Below are 23,455 nucleotides of genomic sequence, written 5' to 3'. Positions count from 1 at the left end.
GGTATGTTAACATAAATTTAAATGAATATGGAAAGTCATTTTTCAAAATTTTAAGCTTTTCTTGTCAACTTATAATTTTTTGATCTACATACTAAAGTTTGGTTTTAGAATATCTCTATAATTTATTTGAAAATCACTTCTAGTGTCGTTCTCACGTTAGGTTTTACAATGGACAATTACAAAGTTATCCCTAATGACATAATTTTATTAATTTTTTTTCGCTTAATAAGTTTTTAATAAGAAATTTTCTTTTTTTAAATCACATAAATAATAAAAATAAAAAATAAGAAAAATGAACATCCATAAATATGATTTATTTTTTAAATATAAAAATATTTTTGTCTAGACTTCTAATAAGCCAAAATGCATGGATAGGGTTCAACCATCTAGAGTATTTTACTTTACTTTCCTTTATATTTTTTCCAAAGACACCATAAAAAGGAAATATCTATTGAAGTATAAATAATTTTATTTTATGTACAAAAATATAATTTTAAAAATCACAAAGCAAATAATTTAGGTGTTGCTGCTTATCTTTATAATAAATATGTTTTTGATCAATTGTTTAGAACAGGAAATATATATATATATATTAACATTTATGAATCTGTAAACTTTTGTACACACACTCTAAAAGTTTTTATATACAAGTCTTCTTTTTCATATACAACTTGTAACGCAATAAGCTCAGAGACTAAAAGAATTGGGATAATAGCCATCCTAAACACCGAGACCCTGATCTTTTTATCAAACGCTTCTCAGCATATCGGATTTATCAACCATATGAAAAAAAGGGTGTAACCCATTGTATTCACTAGCTTACGATCTTGACAAAATTATGTCACATCAAATGTTTATAGTATTTGCCTATTTGGTTACCCTCCATTGAAAGCAACATCTCTACACCTTCAATAGAAGCAACATCTCCACACCTTCGATTGAGATAAAATATTTTTTTTTGTCAACTTGGCCTTGTTTAAGAGTATTCAAAACAACGAAAAGCAACTTTTATGATCAAAATTAAAAATCACTACATTGAAGCTAAAAGTCATGTTAGTGTAGTTTTTTTTTTGGGCTAAAATAGTCATGTTATAGTTTAAGTAAATATTATACTTTTCTTATAAGATGTCATGATTATAAAGCTTACAGTTAATTAAGGTGTCTGCTTGTTGTCACCTTCCACTAAAACTATATGTATTTCTAACCTTTATTAAAATGCTTTAAGCTCTATATTTCGACTAGCATAGTCTTCATCTAGTTACCTAACTTATCACTTGTCAAATGCTAGAGTGTTTCAAAAACTACACTGGTTAATAAAAAGTGACAGAGATGTTCCATTGATATTCGAGTGGCAATTCTTAGAACAATATTGACCCGGGTTTAACCCTTTAAAAAAAAAAAATTCTTAGAACAATATATGAGTGCAGATGAATATGAAATCAAGAGTATGATTTCTAGATATATAAACTAAAAAGTCAAAGACAAATTTGTTTAGAAATTTAGAATAGAAGCCCAAAGGCCAGAGTGGCTACGGTAGCGACAAACGACGGGATAGACAAGGAAGCGTCAGAGGTAGGGCTCGGAGCTGGAGCTTCCACGGCGGTAGCTTGTTGCACGGCAGAGAAGGCCATCCCGACCACTAAAACAGCCACGAAGAGCTTCATCTTCATTGCCTCCATTAATGATTCTTGATAAAGCCAACAAATAGAAGAGTTCATATGTCAGTTTGTGTGCCGTTATGTGTTGTCATTTATGGGTTATATATACACATGGATGTGTGTTAGGCCAACTGTGCATGTGTCACTTTACAGTGTATTTAACACCAACCCAATCAATCAATTTGGTACAATTTTTTAAACTTTTTTTATTCTTTCAGAAGAGAAAAAAACTTATTTGTTTTCAAGTCACAATCTTTCACTAGATCTCTGTAAGCTAACTAGTATAAATTTTTACTATAGCCACAGATTTATAAAAAATGCAACTGTTGATGAATTGGTAAAGCATTAGAAGTTTAGAACATATCTAGATCATATCAATTTAAAATGTCATGATCAAATTTTTGGCGTTCTAAACCAAATGAAAAACTGGTACTCCAAAAAAATGTTATTCAGCTGAGACCATCAACTAAGATACCAGCTGGAAAGAACATTGCAGCAGATTTAGTTGTTATCTACTGTTTGTTTCGTGGAGTAATACTCTATGCTGGGCTGGGTCAAAGTTTATACAGTTCATAAGTTTATACTTTTTTTTTCTCTTTCCTGTGACAATCATGAAAATAATAGAATATGAGTACAGTAGTACACCAATGAGCTGTTTTGCTGTTTCTTTATAAGCAAATAATTTGGATTCTGATTGATGGTACCATGTGCTCATAATTTATAAACGAAGGTTTGCAATCTATTATACAACAGTACAAATAATAAAGTTAATTATTTATGACTTGTTCTTTGTAAGTCTACAAACGAGTTTAACATTTTGTAGTGTTAAGTATATACAATTAATGCTCTAGTAAACTCTTACAGAGACCAGTAGTGCTAATGGCTAAAGAAAATAAAGGATTGAAGAAGTAGAACTGAATTCACACTTGCAAAGTAGTATAAACAAGCTTTTTCTTGGGACCCAAGAAACAAACAAAGCCAATCTTACAGAACCAAGAAAGACTGAGACTTGAGAACAAAAGAAAATGAAGATCTAACTAATACTGTTCATCAACCTTTTTTAAAAACCCAATATTAACACAAAGAAGACTACTTAACCAAAGTGTAGAGGCACCAATATGAGCTGGGTTTGATATTTGAACACTCAAAATGCAAATGAAAGTGATACTAATATGAAGCGATGGCAGTTGAATATGAACCATAAACAAAACCGCGATCACGATCGTCCTCTTCGTCAGCTTCGGGAAATAGAAAACCTGGAGGAGGAAGAGAAAGAAAAGTTAAAAGCCATAGAGCTAATCGACCCAGCTCCTGGAGCGGGAAGCAGCAGACGAGGCTAAGCATCTCGCTGCTGCCAATGCGTTCGGACGGTGGGATCCGCCGTAGTCTCTGCCACATCTCAGCCGAGATATGGGCTACCGACATAACAGTCCCGCCGCTGAACACCATATGTCCGAACAGTGTTTAAAACCCCACAAAACGTTTCTGCTTCGGTTCTTTTCTTTTGGGGTTAAAGAGATGATGACTCCGTGATTTCCGCCTGGTATTGTCTGTGTTTGTGTATACAGAAAGGTTAAGGGGTTTCCATATCTTCACCCTTTGTTGCCATGTTGACTTCAATATCATTAGACATCAGTTATTGCATATGATCCGTTTTTTGTTCATATAATATTCAGACATACTGTTGTATATAAAACCAAAACAAGATATCCATATAATATCTTTAGACATCGGTTTGCTACAACAAGATATATCCATATACTATTCAGAGATCTTCACCCTTTGTTTGGTTTTAAGGAATTGGACATCTTTCACAAGGTCCAATGGACCATTTTGTATTTGCTAAATCATGAGATCGAAGCACAGGATTGCTACACTATTAAATCTTAATACGGCAGCGTTTCAGGAAAAGGAAGAAGATTACATGCATCCTCCTTCTGTTTGGTTTGTATGTGTTTTTTGATCTGTAGTTAATTGATGAAATCTTAGTTCTTTGGAACAAAACTGTGTAGGAATGTTAGCTTAGAGTAGAAGTTAGAATGATTGAATTCGCGAGCTCTAAAACTCTACAAAGGAACACTCTAATCAAACTAGCTAGTTATAGCTTAGCTCTTAGGCTCTTAGCTGCAATTAAACCGACCCCTAACAACATGTTGTAGATTTAATGATAAAAGAGAAGCTATAGAACAAAAGGAAGACGTCTTTCAGTACATTCCTACTCTTAGAGAAATTCTAAGCAATCTAATTACACAAACTGTAGACCTAAAAGTGTGAATAATGTTGACTCGTGAGCCTATACACCATTAATATCAACTTGAGTTTGAATTAGTTGTATAAATCTGAGTGCTTTGCAGCAGCAATTTGTAATTTCGGGCACTCAAGTTTAAGGTCCTATAACATCAATGACAAAATTTCTTGGTGGCATCTCTTTTGCTCTTACATTACTAGTTCTTCACTCATCAGTTCAAGCAACAACACCAATTTCTCATGTATATCACTAACTCCTAAACCGGTGCATGAAAACCATTTCATTTGCAGATTTGTTTCTTGATTGCCTTTGGTATGTCTTCTTCACCCTCTTTTGCAGGTCTACATTGTCTATTTAGGCGCTAACCGGCTTCAAAACGCTGCTTTAGCTTCAAGCCACCATCTTCATCTTCTTTCACAAGTCTTTACAAGGTTCCATTATCTTATTACCTTCTCCAAAATAAAAACTCATCTATAGTACATGTCCTAATCTATATATCTTGTTATAGCAAAGAAGATGCGGAACGATCCATGTTGTACAGTTACACCTACGGCTTCTCAGGCTTCTCTGCAAAACTCAATTCAACACAAGCTGCTTCTTTAGCAAGTAATAATACTCCCTTCTTTTTATTATGGCGGCAAAATTGTACCTCAGTTTTGGTTATCCTTAGCCAAATAACAAATATTATTGTTTCAGTGGAACTAGTAACATCAACATGTAAACCAGTGGAACCTAAGTTACTAAATTGCTAATTCCCTATCATAAAGACCGGTTTCAAAATCGATTTTATTGTAACCATTTTGGTTAACACTAACCGGGAAGTTACTATAGAAATGAACCAGGTCATAACGGTATTCAAGAGCAGAAGCTTGAAACTGCACACAACAAGGAGTTGGGACTTCTTAGGTCTCACCGTCGACAACACCGGCCATACTCCTCCGCCGCCGCAGCTCGCCTATGGCTCTGACGTCATCGTCGGAATCTTCGATACTGGTCTCTTCTCTATCTCCGACTCTTCCTTGTTTCAGTCTTTCAGATCTCTCTTAACATTTAACTTCTGATCAGGGATTTGGCCGGAATCGGAGAGTTTTAAGGAACCGCCGGAGGCGAAACCGATACCTTCGTCGTGGAAAGGAGAATGCGTCGGAGGAGACGTGCACTGCAACCGCAAACTCATCGGCGCTCGATTCTACCTCAGAGGATTCGAGGAGACCTACGGGGAGCTCGACCGCACGCGAGATCGCGAGTACAGATCGCCGCGCGATGGTCTCGGCCACGGCACGCACACGGCTTCCACCGCCGTCGGATCCGTCGTGTCCGACGTCTCCGGTTTCGCCGGCGGCACCGCTCGCGGCGGAGCTCCGTCGGCGAGGCTGGCGGTGTATAAGACGTGCTGGGGGAAGGATCTCGAGGGGGTCTGCACGGAGGCCGACATCTTGGCGGCTTTCGACGACGCGGTACGCGACGGGGTGAGCGTGATCTCGGCGTCTTTCGGCTCGTCGCCGCCTCTGACGCCGTTTTTCGAGTCCAGCGCTGATATCGGAGCTTTTCACGCGGCGGAGAGAGGGATCAGTGTTGTTTTCTCTGGAGGGAATGATGGGCCTGATCCTGGGCTTGTTCAGAACGTTGCTCCTTGGGCGGTTTCTGTTGCGGCTTCGACGATGGATCGGAGTTTCCCGACAAGCATTATTATAGATGGTGGTTACACTCTCACGGTACTGACGTTACAGCTTGTTTCTCTGTGGGCTAAAGAAACGGAACTTTAAAAAAGTTTTTTTTTTTTATTTAAAAAAAAAAGTTTTTAATCTTTCAGGGGCAGAGCTTGATTTCTCAGGAGATCATTGGTACATTAGCTCTTGCAACAACGTATTTTGATGGAGGGTATATTCTCAACACTTTAATTCATAGCTTATTAGTGTTAAATTGGTGTATTACTGTAAAGACTGATGTGTGTAGGGTTTGCAAATGGGAGAACTGGTTAAAGAAACTAGCCAATGAAATGATAATTCTATGCTTCTCTACTCTGGGTCCGGTTCAGTTCATCGAAGAAGCACAAGCTGCTGCAGTAAGAGCAAACGCATCAGCCGTAATATTTGCAGCCTCCCCCACAAAACAGCTTGTGGAAGAAGTAGACAAGATCCCAACAGTTCGAGTTGATATCATCAGTGGGACTAGGATCAGGAACTATCTTGCTCGTTCGCCTACTACGTAAGCCCCCACATACTGTTTCCAAGTTTCCATGCACTAGCTAATCTGACGTACTAACTCATTATATTGCTTTTGGTAAAAAAAAATTGAAGAGTGCCAATGGTGAAAGTTGGACCGAGCAAAACTGTTATTGGAGAGATTACAGCACCTTCTGTTGCATATTTCTCCTCAAGAGGACCTAGCTCACTCACACCTGATATTCTCAAGGTACAACCGCTTTTGATGCACCTATAAGTTGTATGTGTTTGAGTCTACTGTTGTGTTGATGTATTTGAGATAGTGTCAGATGTCACAGCTTTGTGAGAATATTGGTCTTTGGTTTGTGCAGCCGGATATTACAGCGCCGGGAATTGGGATATTGGGAGCATGGCCTCCTAAAACTCCGCCTACACTGTTACCAGGAGACCACCGGTCTGTTGAGTGGAACTTCCAATCCGGAACGTCAATGTCATGTCCTCATGTGGCTGGAGTTATGGCACTTCTCCAATCTGCTCACCCTGATTGGTCACCAGCTGCAATCCGAAGCGCAATCATGACCACAGGTTTCATCTATAATAATAAGCTCTCATATAGTTTTATATACTTACAACACACATAAATATATGATCTTATTTCCGTTTCCAGCGGGTACAAGAGACACGAGCAATGAATTGATCCTCTCTGGTGGTTCGATGAAACCCACTGACCCGTTTGATATCGGTGCTGGACATATAAACCCATTGAAAGCAATGGATCCTGGTCTGGTTTACATTACAAGAACGGAAGACTACGTGCTCTTCTTGTGCAACATTGGCTATACAGATCAACAAATCAAGTCCATGCTTCTTCTCCATTCAGAATCATCCGCAACATGCCTTCCATCACACTCTTATCGAACCAATGCTGATTTCAATTATCCATCTATTACCATACCGAGGCTAAGATCCACTAGGACCATAAAACGTACTGTAAGCAACGTTGGTCCAAACAAAAGCACGGTTTACTTCGTGGACATCGTTAGACCAGTGGGAGTGGAAGTTGATGTCTGGCCGCGGATTCTGGTCTTCACGAAGTGCCAACAAGAACACTCGTATTACGTTACGTTCAAGCCAACCAAGACATCCTCTGGTCGTTATGTATTTGGAGAGATTGTTTGGACAAATGGGTTCCATAGAGTTAGAAGTCCCTTGGTTGTGTTCTTGAGCAACAGTGGTTTTGTTGCAAAGTAGTTGATAAGAAAACATGTTGAACGAGATGATGTTCTCTCGTCGCTATGTACTTTACTACTTACTGATGGATATAAGATTCTATTATGAGAAAGCCTGGCCCGTTTTAACCGTTTTAAAAAATATACTGTGGTAATCTAGGGTTTATTGGATCGTCTATTATCCTCTGGGCAGAAAACTTAAACCTAATTTTTGGATTAGGATCAAAACTCTTCTGACTCTTCAGATCACTACAAGTGCTATCTCCAAGCAAAATAACTGTGAGTTTTGCTGTGATCACCATAACTGTTGTTGTTGTTTAATTTTTCTTTTCTCCACCACCATGGTTTATGATCTTCTTTGGGTTTCTTCAATAAGCAGACTAGACTAGTTTCTACATGAAAAACATCAGTCATTTTTCGGATGATTTGCTCTTGCGAATATTGTCAATCAACCCTACGAAAGATGTTATGGCCACAAGTCTTTTGTCCAAAAATGGCGTTTTCTTTGGACTTTGGTTCCAGGACTTGCATACGACGAGAGAAATCACAATGGTGACTACAAGAGCTTCACGCAGTTTGTTTATAGGTCTTTCCTATCAAACAAGGCACCAGTTCTAGAACACCTTCATCTGAGTCTCGGCCCTGACTGTTCCTCTGTAGATATTGGACTATGGATTAATCTTGCACTTAGTCGCCACGTGCGTGAGCTGCATATTCATATTGTTATTCCTTATTCCAAGAAAGGGTCTGTTACTTTGCCGAGTAGTCTATATACCTCGGAAACGCTTCAGGGATTGACACTCACCAAGTTCGTTTTTCTCGATGTTCCTGTTCACGTGCGTCTCCCGTCTCTCAAAATACTGAGCCTTGAGTCTGTCACTTACGCAAACAAAACGTCTCTTCAAGACCCACCAATGGATGTCAATGTCGTGGTGCCTTCCTTACAAAGGCTATACGTGGTTAGAACATGTGGGACGTATGTGCTAAACGTCCCTTCTTTGAAGTACCTTAAGTGTATTGGTATGGCAACTAGCAACCTCCTTCAAATTGAAAACATGCCTGAGCTTGTAAGGGCACATGTTAATCTTAGTGGAGGAGGTAGTACCCACAACAAGTTTCTGAAAGCTCTTACTTCCGTCCGTCATCTTACGCTATGGATAACACTTCCAAAGGTAAACATATCCAACTATAGAAATATTAAATTAAAAATCGTGCTCTCAGTATATTATTTAGTATATTACTTATGTAGTTTGCATATGAAACAGGTTGTGAATCCTCGTGGTATGATCTTCAACCAGCTTGTCCATCTAATCTTGTGTCGATTTGCTGGACATTGTTGGGATCTAGTTACTTGTATGCTTCAAGATTCTCCCAAACTAAGATTCCTGAAACTCATTGATCTTGTAAGTGGTCACTTTAATACAGTTTTTATCCGGTTTAATTTTTCCAATATTTGTGTGTTGAATCTTGACAAAAAAAAAAGAGACTGATGACTCTGTTGTTGACTGTTAACTATGTCCATGGTCTTAGATATATCTCACAGACATGGATATCCCAACTGTTTGGAAGCCGCCGAGTTCTATTCCAGAGTGTTTACTACAGAGTCTTGAAGCTTTTGAGTGGTTCGGGTACAGAGGAAGACAAGGAGAAAGAGAGATGGCTACGTATGTACTAAAGAATGCTACTTGTTTAAAGACGGCTACATTTTCTCCGCTGTCAACTAATTTGGGGGAGAAGAATCGAATGCTCAAGGAGTTGGAATCTGTAGCTACAGCCTCTGCTTCGGCTCAGCTTCTTTTCGACTGAACAATCATATAACACATTTAGTGTTCTTGACCTCTCTTCTTAATCATGGCTGTGTTTGGTTGAACCGGATTGTGTTGGGAGACGAATTCTTTTGTTGATCGGTTTACTTCATGAACTATTTGAACGTGTAACAAAAAATAGATAAAACACATTGTACAACTTTTCTTTTCTCAAAATATGGGATACATCATACAAGTTGAAAGATGATCATACAAATACACATACATTAAAGCGACTACATATAAAGTATATATTAGGATTGTACATTATTTTGGGCATGTTGTGTTCTTAGCAATAAACATGTTGAGCTGCAGTGGATTATTAAAAATAAAAAAATCAGTCTCAGGTACCAAAAGCTTCGGACCAGAATATCTCCTGGTCTAGAGATTAAGATCATCGGATCAACACTTCACTTACGAGCGAGCTAGTCCCGACGACCAAAATCTGAGGTCTGCCAGCCTCCAAACGTAGATGCGAGTTTGTTCTTAACTTAAACTGACATTTCTTGCTTCAATTCTAAAGCTTGAGGTGTTGGTGTTGGTGCTCTATCTTTAACAAATGTCCTTAGACATCCGTTAATTATGCGTGGTGCTGATCCGTCGCAGAACCGTTTTGCAAGATCAACAGCCTTTTCCACATCATTATTCTAACAGTGTTTAGTTCACAAGGTCATCGCATTTCAAAGCTTAACTGAAGCTAGAGAGAGAGAGAGAGAGAGAGATACCTCGTTAATGACAATGGGGTGTCGGGTTTCAATGACTGCAATTTCAGACATTGCTAAGTGAAGAATGGAAAACTCTAGTATTCTTCCAGCTGGTGCACTCTGAGAATAGGTGCAGCAACATTCATAAAAGTATTTATCCGTAGTACGAGATGAAAATATATATATGTATACAGTCACACAACGAAAATAAGAAGCTGCTTCTAGCGCAAACAGCTAGTAGTACGAAATGAGAGCTATCCACAAGAAAGGGCCATGTCCATGGACGGAAATTATCAGAAATGAAGCTTTTGAGTTTGGTGGTCCCTTAGTGAGATTATTACCTTCCAATCCGGAGGGGAGATTTTATCGATGACGAGGACATGAGTATCCCATTTATCAGCCACTGCAGCCAAGAGTTTCTTTGCCAACCTGTTGGGAGGGGAAAGAAAACACATATTGGGGAATAAGATATCCAGAAGAGTAAGCTAGTATTCATTGATATGATGTTTTTAATAGATTACCGTAAAACAAGTTTGCTGTACACCAGCTTTGGAGGAGCTGAAAGCACTTCTGCTTCTGCAAAGAAACAGGGGAATCAGCAACAAAGTAATAGTTAAAAAATCGCCCTGAGAGAGAATCTCTTTAGCAAATATAAGAGAATAAAGAAAAAAAAAAACGTACCAATCTTGGACTCATTTTCATCAAGGCGCACAAGCTCATCTTCCTCTTCAATAGTTTCAGTTTTAACAGGAGGTCCTCCAAAGCTCATGTGGTTGTATTTCAACAAAGAAGTCTTGTCAAACTCGTATCCAGGCTCTGCACAAAACCAATCATGAAGTTATATCACATCTCTGAATGGGAAAATAATAGTAGTATATTAGACAAAACTCACATTAAAAAAAAAAAAAAAGTTATAACGAGATTCCTACATTTCATGACTTGGTTAGAGAGCAGGAAGCAAAAACAAACATGTGTTACCTCTTCTAGCATTGATCCTCTTCTCAAAGAGACGAATAGGGTCAGATCCTTCTAAGCATGCGGCATAAAGTATCACACTGTCAAGATCATATATATAACAACATGGATGGTTCACCATTCATACTAATATCAAAGAATCATATACTAGTTCATTAAAAAGACACATACAGAGCGAGCTCGCGGGCGGCGCGGGGACTGCTTAATCGACCGCTCTTATCAACCTTCGGCATCATTGGGACATCTCTCGCTTCCCCCGCGGCGAGTTTCGGCGTGCGGAGAGCGCTTCTCGGCGGAGAAAGAAACAGACGTAGCGACGAAGACCGTCTAGACAAGTTCGTTGGCCGTAGCGAATCGACGGATGTAGTAAAGCCAACCAGAGTACGGTGAGAGTCTAGTGAAAGGTTGCTGGAGAAGTAAGATAGGCGTGAGATGGTTCTCTCCATTTTTTTGGTGTTGGAGCTCTCCTCCTGCTTCTTCTTCGTGTTTTTACTTTTTAGTGAGAAGCGGATAACGATATCCGTAAAATAAAAAATGTCGGAAAAGTGTTTGATTAAAAAAAAAAAAATGTCGGAAAAGCAAAAGACAGACGACGCCGTTTAGCGGTCTTGTTGAGTGTATTTTGAATAAACGTTTGGTTAAAAGACAAAAAAGTGGCCTATACAGGGATCGAACCTGTGACCTTCGCGTTATTAGCACGACGCTCTAACCAGCTGAGCTAATAGGCCATGGCGTTTGAATATGGTGACTTATAAATCCTAACTTTTCTTAGTAAGGCGTTTTTGTGACTATTCATTCGGACAGGACTCACCCCAATGACCCAAGACAGTTTTTTTTATCTTCCGTACTTTTTTTTATCTTTTGTGTTGCATGGTTTTTGTTTTTGTTGCTAGAATTGTGTTGCATGATTGGGTCTAAAGTGATGAGCATACATAGATGTTTACTCATTTGGCTCGTGATCAGGAAGGAGATAGTGCGATGCAGTCTACAAGACTACAACCAATCAAAACCATAATCACGTGTCTCTCCCTCTCAACATTAATTCCAATAAATCTGAGTCCGTTCCCTATCTTTTCATATATACTTTTTAAACCAAACATATCCATATGATAATCATTTTAACTGTGCTAAGTGCAAATAGTTTGAAAGAATTAACTTGAGAATAACATTTGTTCCTAGCAAGAGATAATATATAAAACAAACAAGGAAACTACTCCATTCCTCAAAAGTGATCTTATGTACTTCAACCTGACAAATATAGAAACGGGGCAGAGATTGTTTTGTTTCTCTTCTTTTTTGAAATCCTTAACTTGAGTTCTCATTAACCTGAGACGACCCTGATGTTGATCCTGATGACGACGAAGAGGAGGAAGAGAACAATCCACTCAACGGCCACGGTAACGAGAACCTTCTCTCGCTCCCACTAATATTCCTTGCATTCTCTTCCACATTCTCATTACGCAAGTTGACCCCTACACTTCTTGTCGTCGGTCTCACCAGATCAGCCTTCACCTCATCATCAGGAGGTAGTTCATATCGGCACACAGGACACGAACTGTGAAGCTCAAGCCACGGTACTATACACCGGTTATGAAACTTGTGCTTACACGGCATCTCTTTAGCTTCGCTTCCTTTCTCAAAGTCCTCCAAACAAACCGAACATTGCAACGGCTCGCATACTTTAACCGTTGGAAGATTCTCCACCGCTTCCTTCCGCGCTGGAAGTGTCCCTTGTCGCCTTATCAGATCGTTGTCAGCTAGATTTCGAAGCAAGCTGTCAAACTCCGGTCGAGCTAAGTAATCTCCAATCGCAGAGCGAGAAGTAGTGTTCCCGTCCGAGCTCTCGTGATCCGAGTTAATCCCTTCACGAATGCCTTGAAGCAACTGCAGTATCGCAGCTGAGCTTCTCCGTCTCCTCCTGATGATGGAATCAACCTCCCTGCCTAAATCAATCTCTCCATCATGTTCCCTGTGGCGATGATGATGATGATGACGACGATTGTGATGAGGATTGTCGACAGTGCTGCTGCTGATGTCGTCATCATTATCAAGACCAAACTCTGTCCTCCGAAACCTTCTACGTCTCCTAGGATTACTCATCATTCCAACCAAGATTGGACCCCATAGAGACAAGGCACGGTCCGTACCGAAATCGATCTCTTGGTCTTGAACCTCCCTGCTGCTGCCGCCATTGCCATTACTCTCACCGCTCATTTCCTCAAGGAACCCGCTTTGGCAATAGGGACATTTGATCTCCGCTGCGTCAATGATAGGATCCACAGCTTGTGAACACATATGACACCAATACCTACCCGCCATTGCCTTCTTCCTCCTTCTCTCGTTTCTGAAATAACCACAAGAAGGAACATATGATGACAAACCCAATAAAGTTTACAACTTTCTTTTTGCCACATACAATTTTAAGCAGATCTAAATAAAAGGAATCACGTTTGAGGAGAATCATGCCATCAGGAACATATTCAACAGGAGATTTCTAAGAAAATCAAGCTTCCTATGCAAAAACACAAAGTGATCCAGCGAACAAAGAACAAATACAAAACCATTACCTCCTACTCTCTGGAGATCCAGAGGGAAATTAAGTGATCTTCCTCGTTTAGATCTCCAACAAGGAAGCTCTTTTTTTTTATCTTCTGGGGGGTCGTCGTCTCAGAAATGGTGGGAGACGAAGAAAAGAGGAAAGGAAGACGCAGAAGAAGAAAGAAAATATATTTTGTTACAGACACAATCTAAAGCCCATTAACTTCAATCAAATGGGCCAAACCCGAGTTAACCCAACGTAAACCAAGTCTAACTGAACTTTAAATTGAACCGAAACGAACCGGCGTTGAACTTGAAAGAGGAGGAGAAGGCTCGTCGTCTAGGTGACAAAAAAGAAGTGGTAAATCTCCGACGATGAGCGAAACGGAAGCAACCGGCGTTACCGACGAATCGGCTCCAGCGAATCCAACTGGTTCTGATGCGACGGAGCATACATCGATCGGGGTGGTTGATTCGGTGGAGGAAGCCATAGGAGGAGGAGGAGCAGAGAAATGGGTGGATGGTTTCCAGCGTACGGTGAAGGAATCGACGGACTCCGCCATTCGCTCCGCTCGTTCTCTCCGTGAAAACTCCACCTCTCAGTTCCGCTCTATACAGGTTTATCATCTCTCTTCGAGATCTTTAACAACGATTCTCTTCAGATTAGATAGTGTTTGAGTTGTTGTGGAGCCACAGCGTTAGGAAGGAACTTTATTGTTTTCAAAATGTGAGTGTTCTTGTTCAGAGATATTCAATGTATTGCTGAGGCATTGTTTGCTTAAAGATAACGTTATGGAGTAGACCTATATCTGTTTTAGATGATCACAATGGCGTTACTTTTTTCTTTCTTTCTGGAAATTACAGGATTTTGTTCCACATGCTTTGACTCAGTATAAGACCTATGAGAATGCTTTCTTCAGCAAAGTAACTGGTAAGTTGATGCCTAACTTTCATCACAAGTTATGCTTGTAGATTAGTTTACTTGCTTACTTGCTTAGGGATACGTTTGACGTCGGGGCATTGATGTATAACAGTTAGTTTCCGGAACTCTTCATTTGTAGTTTGTAATGAGTGTCCTCCGTAAAGCTAGAATCTTCCTCACGGTCCTGATAATCAATTCTCGCATGCTTAACCAGATTTTTAATGGCGAATCAATCATAAATCTGATTCACTTTTTTTTTTCGTTTCTTTGCAGAAGAATTGATAAACGCAAAGGAGCATCCGGCTGCTGCTGCTGGGATTGGTCTAGCTGCTGGTCTTGTTCTTATGCGAGGTATCACCTCTTCTCTTTTCACTTTTAAAACATTTACAGTTTTCCTTTTTATAGTATCATCCAAAAAGTATTTATTTCTTAGATTCATCTTAAATTTAATTTTCTATGGTACTACTTATTGCAGGCCCTAGAAGATTCTTGTTTCGTCGTACACTCGGCCGGTTTCAGAGCGAAGAGGTATCTACCGTGCCACTGACTTCAAATTTAGTTAGCTGCTCTCGTTTGTGTCCCCTTTCTTTTTTTTCTTAACCACTTAAATCATCTCCTCAGGCACAGTTCTTGAGAGCTGAGAAGCATGTCCAGGAGCTGAACATGTCTGTAGACTTGATGAAAAAGGAGAGCAGTAAATTACTAGAGAGGTCGGCTTTAGCAGAGAAGGATATGAAGCGCGGTCTTTCTGAACTCATGTATTCTTTAACAACATCTTCAGACCCACTTTTTTTTTTTTACTTAATTGACTTCACTTGCGTTGTTAAGGCTAATTACTGTCATTGTCTGTAGGGACTCTGGAAACAATATACATCGTCTTGCTAAGTCCGTTCACAATTGTGAATGCCAAGCTGCAGGTAAGAACAATATACATATTTTTTTGCACCTTTCCACCTTCCATTAGTAGTATTTATTTATTCCCTGTGTCACTGTAGAATTTGTTAATGAGTTTAGATCCATGTACCATGATGTATGTATAATCTACTTTGATAATGTCACCTACATCAGATCTGAATTTACACAGAAACTTGTATTCTATGCAGATTTAATGGATGGACTGCGGCAAATTCCTGGGAGGGAAGCTATCAAGCTTAGAGCCGAAGTGAGTCTATTGTATTCTATGTTTAAGCTTCATTGCAAAGAACTTTCATTCACATTATCTTGTCTTTAAATCATTAGGTGGCTTCTATGACTTCGCTCTTGAGACTGAAGAGGATTGCATTGAACAAAAGAATCATGGGGATGTCTGAGCTAGGAGTTCCCGTTTGATATACAACACAAGTCTTGATTTTTTTTCCCAAGGTATTTCAAGCAAGATTTCTCGTCAATAAACATCTAACTCTGTCTAAATCCAAATCTTTATTTTGAGATAGTGTTTCTTTTCCTGATATTTGAGACCATTAGCTTATTTGCTCGTGATTTATGAGAAAACATATATAAAGTTACTGAATCAATCAGTAATAGTTGACAAGAAGGTTTTCTAGAGGAGTTAAAGCCTAGTCACATAACTAGTATTGAAACTTAACCCTATGGGAAACGGAGTGTGGGCCATCCACCCACGCGACTAGGTGAACCGACCGCTCTGCTCGGTCTCATCGCTTTACACCCTCCAGAAGAGCGTGAAGCTTCGGTGGTCTGACCATTGAGACCGTTAATGTCGAGAGTCTGATCTCTCCTCCTTAGACGCTCTCTCTTGAGCAGAGTCCCCAACTTATCTTTTCCCCTTCTACCCTTGACCGGAACCGGTACCATCTCCAGACCCATCAGCTTCGCAACTACCCCCGTCTCACACCACACTACACTCTCCCCAGCCACAGTCCGAGGCAGCCGTTTTGTCTGGCTCCGTTCGTCCTCGCAGTTTGATCTAGGCCCACCATGTCTCACCACGTCTGCACCGGCGCCTAGCTGGCGCTGGAATGACGACCGGTACATCGCATCCTTACCGTCCAGGGAGAAACGTGGGTACTGGTTCAACGCGTTCCTCGCCGACCTTAACGGCAAAGCAAATAAAACATAACTATATTATATTTGTCCTATATGAAACTATTCGTTAGAATTCATGGCTATGATGAGTGATTACTATATAACCATGACGTACCTCATGATATCGGAACTGTTAACGCATGACATTCGAACGGGTTGATACAAGTTATCATCATCATTGTCGTCGCCATTATCAAAAGAACCGTAGTAAGATTCACGTAACCTAGCTCTCCGAACAAGATCTTCTTCAACCTCTAGCTGAAGTATCATATCCTCCAACGTTCTCGGAGACCCTCCACCAAAAGGAGTGTTTTCAGGTGTGATGGATGGTCTCACATCAATGCTTTGATGTTGGTTTAGCGTGGAAGTCGAGCCATCGCCACCACAAGAGCTCGCAAAGCCGCTACGTGTACCTCGTCCTCGCATTCTCGAGGCGAGAAAGTGTTTCTTGAGGAAGAAGAAAGATAGATCTTTCATTGTTTTGTTTGGGATATTGCCTTAACGATTTGAAACTGGTGGTGAAGGTCTGGATGGTGTAATGGTGTGTGGCGTGAGTGGAATGAATTTGGAGGTGGTGAGCGAGAGTTAATTTAAGTTTGGGGTAAAATATAAGTATAGTTTGTTTTAATGTATGTCACGTAGAAAAGTGCCATTGGTGGTCACGAGGTTCTCTTTTAGCATCTTTCACGTATTATATAAATGTTCTGTTTCCCGAACCATTCTTTGTGATTTTTCTTATCTCAAACATTGATTACGAAGGATATATTTATCCAATCGTTAAGGAAACACAATTGTTTCAGTCTATTAATCACTTATTCTAGCATGCGTGAAAAAAATTCAAACGATGCCTGGGACGTAGGTTTAGTAACATTTTCTTTTGACATTCTATGCTAAGCATGTACGTGCATAGATAAAGAGATTTTGTTCTTAGTGAAAGTTAGACTCATTACTCCTGTTTACTAAGGTAATACCCTTAACTTTACTGCTTGAGTTGGTATAATTTTTATTTAATATACAAATAATACAAATTTATAAAAATAAAACCTTACAAAACGGAACATACTTTTAAATTGCACATAAAATATCCTTTGGGTGGCGGTGGAATCCAAAAAAATGTCCTTTAGTATTTAAAACAAACCTTCTAGCTAAGATAATACCATATACAACATACAATTAAATAAAACTAAATCTAAAGATATTTATATCACTTGTTGTATTCTAAAACTGGATGAAACAGAAAATACCCAACCATATCTATAGAAATTCAAATTTATTCTGGAATGCAATAAATAGTTAATTTGAAATAGGAAAACAATTATAAAAGTTTGTATTGTTTCCAAAAAAAAACTTTTACCAAAATAATGAGATGGGCTTGAAAGACCACCAGCCGAAGCCCATATGAAGACCCGAACGGAGGACACATATTTAAGACCCGATTTTACGAAGCACATAAACTAACAAAGCACCGGGAAAAGGAAAAAAAAATCTCTCTAGACGAAACCAATGGCGCCTTCTTCCTCAAGCGGCCTCACCTTCAAGCTCCACCCCTTAGTGATGCTCAACATCTCCGATCACTTCACCAGGGTCAAAACTCAGCTCAACCCTCCATCCTCTTCCTGCGCGACCAGGAACATCCACACCACCACCAAAGTCGGCGCGACGTCTCCGCAGAACGTTAGGGTTTACGGCTGCGTGATCGGTGCGCAGAGAGGCCGAACGGTTGAGATCTTCAATAGCTTCGAGCTTGTGTTCGATCCTAAATCCGATTCCCTTGATAGATCCTTCCTCGTGAAGAAGCAAGAGCTCTGTAAGTTCTCTCGAATCGTCTCTAGCTACTTTGTTGATTCGATTGTTTGATGATTGTTTCCTTGCGGCTGTTATAGATCAGAAGGTGTTCCCTGGCTTCTACATATTGGGATGGTACTCTACGGGAAGAGACGCTGTTGAATCTGATATGCATATCCACAAAGCTGTGAGTGTTTCAAGTCTTCCACTGTTGATTAGTTTGTGTGATTAGCTTTTTAGGTCTCGTTGTACTGATTGTGCGAGTGCAGATTCCTTTGTTGATTTTTAACGTTTTGAGTGTACTGATTGTGTGAGTTTTGATCGTATCTTGTATTTGAATAGCTGATGGACATTAATGAATCTCCGGTTTATGTTCTTCTCAATCCGGCTACCAATCACGCACAGAAGGATCTCCCTGTGACTATCTATGAAAGTGGTAAGCTTTTTACTCTCTACAAAGTACATTGTAGATATGCATAACTAGTTTCTGTTCTTGAATGTTTTAACGATTTTATTCTTTTTGATCCAATTTCATGTGATTTGACTTGTTTTCAAATCTTTTTAAGAGTTCCATGTCATTGATGGGATTGCCCAACCAATTTTCGTGAATGCAAGCTACACGATTGAGGTATGTTCTTAAACCGCTTGATTTGTAATGATCAAATATAATATGAGAGTGGACCTTTAATAATGGTTGTAATATGTGCAGACAGTCGAAGCTGAAAGAATATCGGTTGATCACGTTGCACATCTTAAGCCATCAGATGGAGGCTCAGCAGCGACCCAATGTAAGCCTTGTTGTAGCCTTTCCATATCGATCATAGTCTTTCTTACACATTCCTGTGGAGTTTAGTCTGATTCCTAGATGTTGTGCAGTGGCTGCTCATCTTACTGGCATACACAGTGCCATCAAGATGCTCAATAGCAGAATCAGAGTGCTCTTTCAGTATCTTGTCGCAATGCAGAAAGGTATATTGTATTCTTTCATACTCCAGTCTTTCCCTATTCAATTTGTTCGTAGAGTTTTGTGACAGTCCTTGATCATCGATGGAATATTTGTGTTGGCTGTGTTTTCAAACGCTGAAAAAGGAATTGAAAAGGGGGTTGGTTAGACGATTATATTGACAAAAAGTAATGTAGTTATTTGGTTTCAAGTGTCCCTGAGTTTCTAATTGCTTGTGTGATTCTGCATCTAGGTGATATTCCCTGCGACAACTCACTTCTGAGGCAAGCATCTAGTCTGCTCAGAAGTTTGCCTGCTGCACACTCAGAAAAGTTCAATGATAAATTCTTGATGGTAAGTGTTGCCTTACCGTTCTCTAGCTGTGTGTGTTCCTTAAAAGACTGACATTTGATTCTCTTGAGCTCTTAATGTCGCTTGTTGTTCTGATTATTCTGTATATATATGACGTTCTTTTGATTTGCAGGAGTACAACGACAAGTTGCTGATGTCTTATCTAGCAATGATCACAAACTGTACCAGGTATGTGCTCTACATGGCTGTAATGTTTGTCCATTGGTTGATACAGTGCAATATCTTACACCACAAAGACGGCTGAAGTAACCATGTACTTGCTATAGGCTGAAAACGAGGATCGTTTTATTTATTTAGGTTAAGAACTAAATCTAGGACCTTGCTCAACCATCCTTACTATAATTAAGATAGTGAGCATGTAGGAGCTTAGGGAATATAAATTTTCTTTTTATCTAATCATATGCTATAAGTACACCTTGAGAAAAATGGCGGCTACAACAAAAAAAAATGTCATAAATGAATCCTTCTTCTATTTGATTACTCTTTGTTTCAACCTGCAGCAACATGAACGAGGTGGTTGACAAGTTCAAAACTGCATACGCGAAGAAGAGTAGAACAGGCGGTAGAACAGGCGGTATGATTCCGTTCATGTAAAGATTAGTGTCAGCATAGAACCCTTTATAGCGGGTTTCTGAGGAAAAAAAATAGATTTCAATGCATTTCACTTTTGTGAATCAAACAGCTAATGACGTTCTTCTTTTTGCTAAAAGCTTTGTTTAGATAAAAGCTAAGTTTAGATTGCTAATGTTTTGCCTCCTATATCTTTTTGATTCCCTCAATTTTAAGAACCATTTATTCAAAAAAGACTACCAATCGAGAACATAGAGATTCGTTTCATATTTGTTGTAATCTACTCATTATATCTATCAATGAGCTCCACGAATATCCTAGTTCCTGTTGTGAAACTTGTTCCACCTTCGGCTCTGATGCTAACTGCAACATCAGCCCAGCTGGATCACCAATGGCAGGATCTACCAGGCTTGTAAATCTCTCTTGCCCGATAGCTAAACCAGACACTGAGATATCCGAAAGCTCGGCTTGGTCCGCGTAGTAAACCGAGAAACCTGAAGGAGGCCTTAGCTGTGGGTGGAAGTCGAATAGTGATGAATTGGCTGTGACCAGTCCCTCAGAGCTACTGTGTGGCATTGGATAGTGCTCATTTTCGTTGCGGGCCTGAGTAGCTAAACCGCCTTGGAGGGTCCCTGAGCTGCCTGGACTGACTTGGCTGCTGTTGCGTGCAGCTGGTACTTCATGGTTGTGCTTGCCTATGTAAGTGGTTAGTACGGACGTGAGGTCATTAGAAGCTCTCTCCACATGCTTAGTTACAGTACATCCATTGCTTGTGCATTTATAGTAACTCCTGATTCATTAGGAAACAGATTGTGAGGACATTCTTGGGGCCAAAGCTACAACAGAGGGAAAGAACAGAACATAACATAAGAGAGTAGTTGAATACAAGAACCTTGGATTAGGGTTTCCTTTGACGACTTTTTGCCCGTACTTGCGCCAGCGATAGCCATCTTCGAGGATGTCAATGTCACTTGTGGTCTTCACCACGACTTTTGGCTGACGGGTTCCTCGTGTTGATCCACTCGCTTCAAGTTTCCTGATATACATTAATAGCATCAGAAGTCGTCAGAACATCTCGTCTTTCTGAGTATTTTAACGGCTACTAGAGCAACTTTTAATTTCTCACCTCTTCTTTGGCTCGGATTCATCTTCTTGTCCCTCGTAACCCAGGGAAACACTCATGTGGGACTTACTATCTTCTTCATATTTAGAGAAGGCATGGGTTGCTACACCACCATACCCGAACTGAGTCCCGCTTTGAACCTGCATTGATCCAGCAAAACCTGCTTGTTCAGTACCATCTATTTGCATGTCATCGCCTGCACCGGATGGTCCAGTGCCTGAACGGCGGTTTGTTGGAGGAGGTTTAGTGTGGTTATGAGCTTTCACGTATATCATCTCTGTAATATGCCCTTCCCGGGACCGTTCAATCTTCTTCTTGACCTCACACTTCGGGTGTGTGCACTTGTAATAGCTACGTGGATACTCGCTTCCTTTAACCAGCTTCTGTCCGTATTTCCTCCAGTTGTATCCATCATCTTCAGCTGCACCACTCGATCTCATCGAGTCTCCTAAACCACTGTCATGTGCTTGGGACTCATCGGGTTCTGACCCGATCTTTGTAGGATCGAGGCTCAAGGCTAAGGATGTGGCAATGTCGTCAGTGAATTCATCCTTAGTTTCATCTAAAGTTAGTGATGAGAGCTTTCCGGTTGTCGGAGATATCTGCGCTTACAAGTAATAAAGAGAGTTTAGACATAAATACACAAGAAAAGCAACATAGAAGACGATGATGAAATGTTACCAAAGGGTTTGAGAGGAAAACAGGAGACTCGAGCAGAGTTGCTGGTCTAACACCAGGAGAAGAGATGGCTAAACATGGAGATGGAAAAATACTCTGTGTCTTTAAATTTGGTATTTTAAACCCGGTTCTTGCAGCAATCCTTTCGCTAAGACCATTGCGTGAATACCACGGTTTCTCTTGAGTGCTTGTTTGCATAAAATTCTCCATGTCTTCTAAAGATACCTCTCTATCGAGTTCAGCTTTGGATCTCTTCTTGTGGTTAGGACTAGGGTCTAACCATTGTCCCATCACAGCAAAGTTACCATCAAAACCAGGCATTGTTACAAACCCAAGAGATTCAGCTTCAACTTTGGGCTTAACTTGAAATGTGATAATGGAACAAATGAAGTTACCTACACAGCCAATAGGACATACTCAAAATCAGCAAAAAGAACATAAAATAGAGAAAGAACAATAACTAAATTGTAATAAGCTTCAATGTAAATGTGATAAACACAACATGAGAACTCTAGAGAAAATAATCAATTATAGAGGTGAAAGAACGGTGGCCACTAAGCACCTGATTAATAAACGGATCAAATATATTTTGCCGTTCGAGACAAGGAGTATTCTTCTGCGAAAATTCACTTTCTATCTTTCTTGATTATATGATTTGGCCATAAACACAATGAAGATGTATATAGGAAAAAAATCAAGAGAAAACACAGCTTAGTTAGATAAATTTTCTCCTTAACTTTCTCACAATCCAAACAAAAATGGTTCAAACATTTTCTACAATGTATTCCATTAAAATTCACTAACTAATTTAACTATTTTTAGAAATATACACTTTTTATTGTTTAAAGAAAAAAAAATACAAAAAAACATTTACTTCACTTAATTAGATGGCCAAAACTCTTATAGTGCTTGTATGTTACACCACTTGCTTTAACACACGTTAACATACTTTGAACATGGTTAACTCTAGTGACAAAAGAAACAAAATACAGTGTTGCCAAGTAAATTTGTTTGCTAAGATATATAGTTGAAGACGAATATTAATGTTAGTCGAAGATGTAAAAATTCAGTATTGAGCTTCAGTTTTAAAGATGATTTTAGTACTTTGTTTACCTGTTTTCTATAAATCTATAAAACATTTGTATTTAAATATATATCTAAATTATTAGTGTTTTTAAAAATATATCTAAATTAATAGTGTTATTTAAAAATGTATCTAAATATTTAGTGAGAGTTTATCGGTATTATATAACTCAAATTTGAACAAAAAGAGAGTGTTGTGCCTGTATTTCACATTCTGATTCCTATCTAGGTGTATACATAAAATACCATAAATCCTTTATACATGTGATCTAAAACAAATATATTTTGCCAAATACCTATAAAAACGTTACAATATGTCAAAACGAGTCTATACTTTAAAACTCCAACTGAAAAGATTATAATGTAATGCATGTTCGTGAGAAATCAATTTTAAATGCGAAAATAATCAAATTACATTATTGTTGGGTCAAACATTTCATTTATAATAACATTTTATATAACAAAATTATATATTGACCTGTTATATTACATATAACTGTGTTTAATCTATAAAAACTAATATCTTATACTTCTGATAAATACAATATACATATATATAATCGTAGCCACAGATTATATGTTTAGTATATATAACAATTTTGATTACATATTTG

General features: G+C 39.2%; 7 protein-coding genes, 1 non-coding gene and 2 pseudogenes across 9 annotated transcripts; 4 read left to right on the top strand and 6 right to left on the bottom strand.

Moving 5' to 3' along the window:
- Window positions 1–1,310: 1,310 nt before the first annotated feature.
- On the bottom strand, window positions 1,311–1,743 carry LOC108836679 (arabinogalactan protein 13). The gene has a single exon (XM_018609803.2). It carries the CDS (start codon window positions 1,716–1,718, stop codon window positions 1,500–1,502), a length of 219 nt encoding a protein of 72 aa, XP_018465305.2. The 5' UTR covers window positions 1,719–1,743; the 3' UTR covers window positions 1,311–1,499.
- A 2,996-nt stretch (window positions 1,744–4,739) lies between these two features.
- LOC130510619 (subtilisin-like protease SBT3.18) lies at window positions 4,740–7,415 on the top strand (annotated as a pseudogene).
- A 132-nt stretch (window positions 7,416–7,547) lies between these two features.
- LOC130510921 (F-box/FBD/LRR-repeat protein At4g26340-like) lies at window positions 7,548–9,217 on the top strand (annotated as a pseudogene).
- A 27-nt stretch (window positions 9,218–9,244) lies between these two features.
- LOC130511875 (uncharacterized) lies at window positions 9,245–11,304 on the bottom strand. Of its 2 annotated transcripts, none has more exons than XM_057009669.1 (7): window positions 10,956–11,304; window positions 10,788–10,864; window positions 10,491–10,625; window positions 10,331–10,385; window positions 10,151–10,238; window positions 9,831–9,929; window positions 9,245–9,752 (listed from the first exon to the last, which is right to left on the bottom strand). In XM_057009669.1, exons 1-7 carry the CDS (start codon window positions 11,228–11,230, stop codon window positions 9,597–9,599), a joined length of 885 nt encoding a protein of 294 aa, XP_056865649.1. In that variant the 5' UTR covers window positions 11,231–11,304; the 3' UTR covers window positions 9,245–9,596. The 2 variants fall into 2 exon arrangements, with proteins under 2 accessions (XP_056865649.1, XP_056865650.1); XM_057009670.1 differs by having other exon boundaries at window positions 9,245–9,734; window positions 10,956–11,303.
- A 134-nt stretch (window positions 11,305–11,438) lies between these two features.
- Window positions 11,439–11,512, bottom strand: TRNAI-AAU (transfer RNA isoleucine (anticodon AAU)). Its single transcript has one exon. It is a non-coding gene; the product is annotated as a tRNA-Ile (tRNA).
- A 379-nt stretch (window positions 11,513–11,891) lies between these two features.
- LOC108848672 (E3 ubiquitin-protein ligase SIRP1) lies at window positions 11,892–13,510 on the bottom strand. The gene is made up of 2 exons (XM_018622094.2): window positions 13,352–13,510; window positions 11,892–13,128 (listed from the first exon to the last, which is right to left on the bottom strand). The coding sequence occupies exon 2, from the start codon at window positions 13,101–13,103 to the stop codon at window positions 12,090–12,092; it is 1,014 nt and encodes a 337-aa protein (XP_018477596.1). The 5' UTR covers window positions 13,104–13,128; window positions 13,352–13,510; the 3' UTR covers window positions 11,892–12,089.
- Window positions 13,511–13,625: 115 nt separating this feature from the next.
- Window positions 13,626–15,692, top strand: LOC108849277 (RGS1-HXK1-interacting protein 1). The gene is made up of 8 exons (XM_018622827.2): window positions 13,626–13,940; window positions 14,187–14,253; window positions 14,518–14,595; window positions 14,720–14,772; window positions 14,866–15,002; window positions 15,097–15,161; window positions 15,348–15,406; window positions 15,484–15,692. The coding sequence occupies exons 1-8, from the start codon at window positions 13,698–13,700 to the stop codon at window positions 15,571–15,573; spliced, it is 792 nt and encodes a 263-aa protein (XP_018478329.1). The 5' UTR covers window positions 13,626–13,697; the 3' UTR covers window positions 15,574–15,692.
- Window positions 15,693–15,778: 86 nt separating this feature from the next.
- LOC108849276 (uncharacterized) lies at window positions 15,779–16,950 on the bottom strand. Its single transcript, XM_018622826.2, has 2 exons — window positions 16,403–16,950; window positions 15,779–16,294 (listed from the first exon to the last, which is right to left on the bottom strand). The coding sequence occupies exons 1-2, from the start codon at window positions 16,762–16,764 to the stop codon at window positions 15,832–15,834; spliced, it is 825 nt and encodes a 274-aa protein (XP_018478328.1). The 5' UTR covers window positions 16,765–16,950; the 3' UTR covers window positions 15,779–15,831.
- Window positions 16,951–17,730: 780 nt separating this feature from the next.
- LOC108852833 (COP9 signalosome complex subunit 6b-like) lies at window positions 17,731–20,183 on the top strand. Its single transcript, XM_018626312.2, has 9 exons — window positions 17,731–18,094; window positions 18,171–18,259; window positions 18,415–18,508; window positions 18,639–18,700; window positions 18,782–18,860; window positions 18,949–19,041; window positions 19,269–19,369; window positions 19,500–19,555; window positions 19,888–20,183. The coding sequence occupies exons 1-9, from the start codon at window positions 17,791–17,793 to the stop codon at window positions 19,979–19,981; spliced, it is 972 nt and encodes a 323-aa protein (XP_018481814.1). The 5' UTR covers window positions 17,731–17,790; the 3' UTR covers window positions 19,982–20,183.
- On the bottom strand, window positions 20,125–22,079 carry LOC108853402 (probable WRKY transcription factor 34). Its single transcript, XM_018626817.2, has 4 exons — window positions 21,762–22,079; window positions 21,084–21,682; window positions 20,850–20,993; window positions 20,125–20,747 (listed from the first exon to the last, which is right to left on the bottom strand). The coding sequence occupies exons 1-4, from the start codon at window positions 22,077–22,079 to the stop codon at window positions 20,222–20,224; spliced, it is 1,587 nt and encodes a 528-aa protein (XP_018482319.1). The 3' UTR covers window positions 20,125–20,221.
- Window positions 22,080–23,455: the final 1,376 nt, after the last annotated feature.

Source organism: Raphanus sativus, chromosome 4, assembly GCF_000801105.2.
Source record: "Raphanus sativus cultivar WK10039 chromosome 4, ASM80110v3, whole genome shotgun sequence".
In the NCBI taxonomy this organism is placed as follows: Eukaryota; Viridiplantae; Streptophyta; class Magnoliopsida; order Brassicales; family Brassicaceae; genus Raphanus; species Raphanus sativus.
Note: the sequence above shows the minus strand (reverse complement) of the source record. Positions and strands in the feature narration are given on the sequence as shown.

Coding starts and splice junctions, on each gene's coding strand:
- LOC108836679 (XM_018609803.2), bottom strand. CDS start 1,718: ATGAACTCTTCTATTTGTTGGCTTTATCAAGAATCATTAATGGAGGCA.
- LOC130511875 (XM_057009669.1), bottom strand. CDS start 11,230: ATGGAGAGAACCATCTCACGCCTATCTTACTTCTCCAGCAACCTTTCA. Junction 10,865..10,955: donor GCCGCCCGCGAGCTCGCTCT/GTATGTGTCTTT, acceptor TGATCTTGACAG/TGTGATACTTTATGCCGCAT. Junction 9,930..10,150: donor TCTCCCCTCCGGATTGGAAG/GTAATAATCTCA, acceptor ACCTATTCTCAG/AGTGCACCAGCTGGAAGAAT.
- LOC108848672 (XM_018622094.2), bottom strand. CDS start 13,103: ATGGCGGGTAGGTATTGGTGTCATATGTGTTCACAAGCTGTGGATCCT.
- LOC108849277 (XM_018622827.2), top strand. CDS start 13,698: ATGAGCGAAACGGAAGCAACCGGCGTTACCGACGAATCGGCTCCAGCG. Junction 14,254..14,517: donor TTTCTTCAGCAAAGTAACTG/GTAAGTTGATGC, acceptor GTTTCTTTGCAG/AAGAATTGATAAACGCAAAG. Junction 14,773..14,865: donor GCCGGTTTCAGAGCGAAGAG/GTATCTACCGTG, acceptor TCATCTCCTCAG/GCACAGTTCTTGAGAGCTGA.
- LOC108849276 (XM_018622826.2), bottom strand. CDS start 16,764: ATGAAAGATCTATCTTTCTTCTTCCTCAAGAAACACTTTCTCGCCTCG. Junction 16,295..16,402: donor AACAGTTCCGATATCATGAG/GTACGTCATGGT, acceptor TTTGCCGTTAAG/GTCGGCGAGGAACGCGTTGA.
- LOC108852833 (XM_018626312.2), top strand. CDS start 17,791: ATGGCGCCTTCTTCCTCAAGCGGCCTCACCTTCAAGCTCCACCCCTTA. Junction 18,260..18,414: donor ATATGCATATCCACAAAGCT/GTGAGTGTTTCA, acceptor GTATTTGAATAG/CTGATGGACATTAATGAATC. Junction 19,370..19,499: donor TCAATGATAAATTCTTGATG/GTAAGTGTTGCC, acceptor TTTGATTTGCAG/GAGTACAACGACAAGTTGCT.
- LOC108853402 (XM_018626817.2), bottom strand. CDS start 22,079: ATGCCTGGTTTTGATGGTAACTTTGCTGTGATGGGACAATGGTTAGAC. Junction 21,683..21,761: donor TTTTCCTCTCAAACCCTTTG/GTAACATTTCAT, acceptor TTGTAAGCGCAG/ATATCTCCGACAACCGGAAA. Junction 20,994..21,083: donor GAATCCGAGCCAAAGAAGAG/GTGAGAAATTAA, acceptor AATGTATATCAG/GAAACTTGAAGCGAGTGGAT.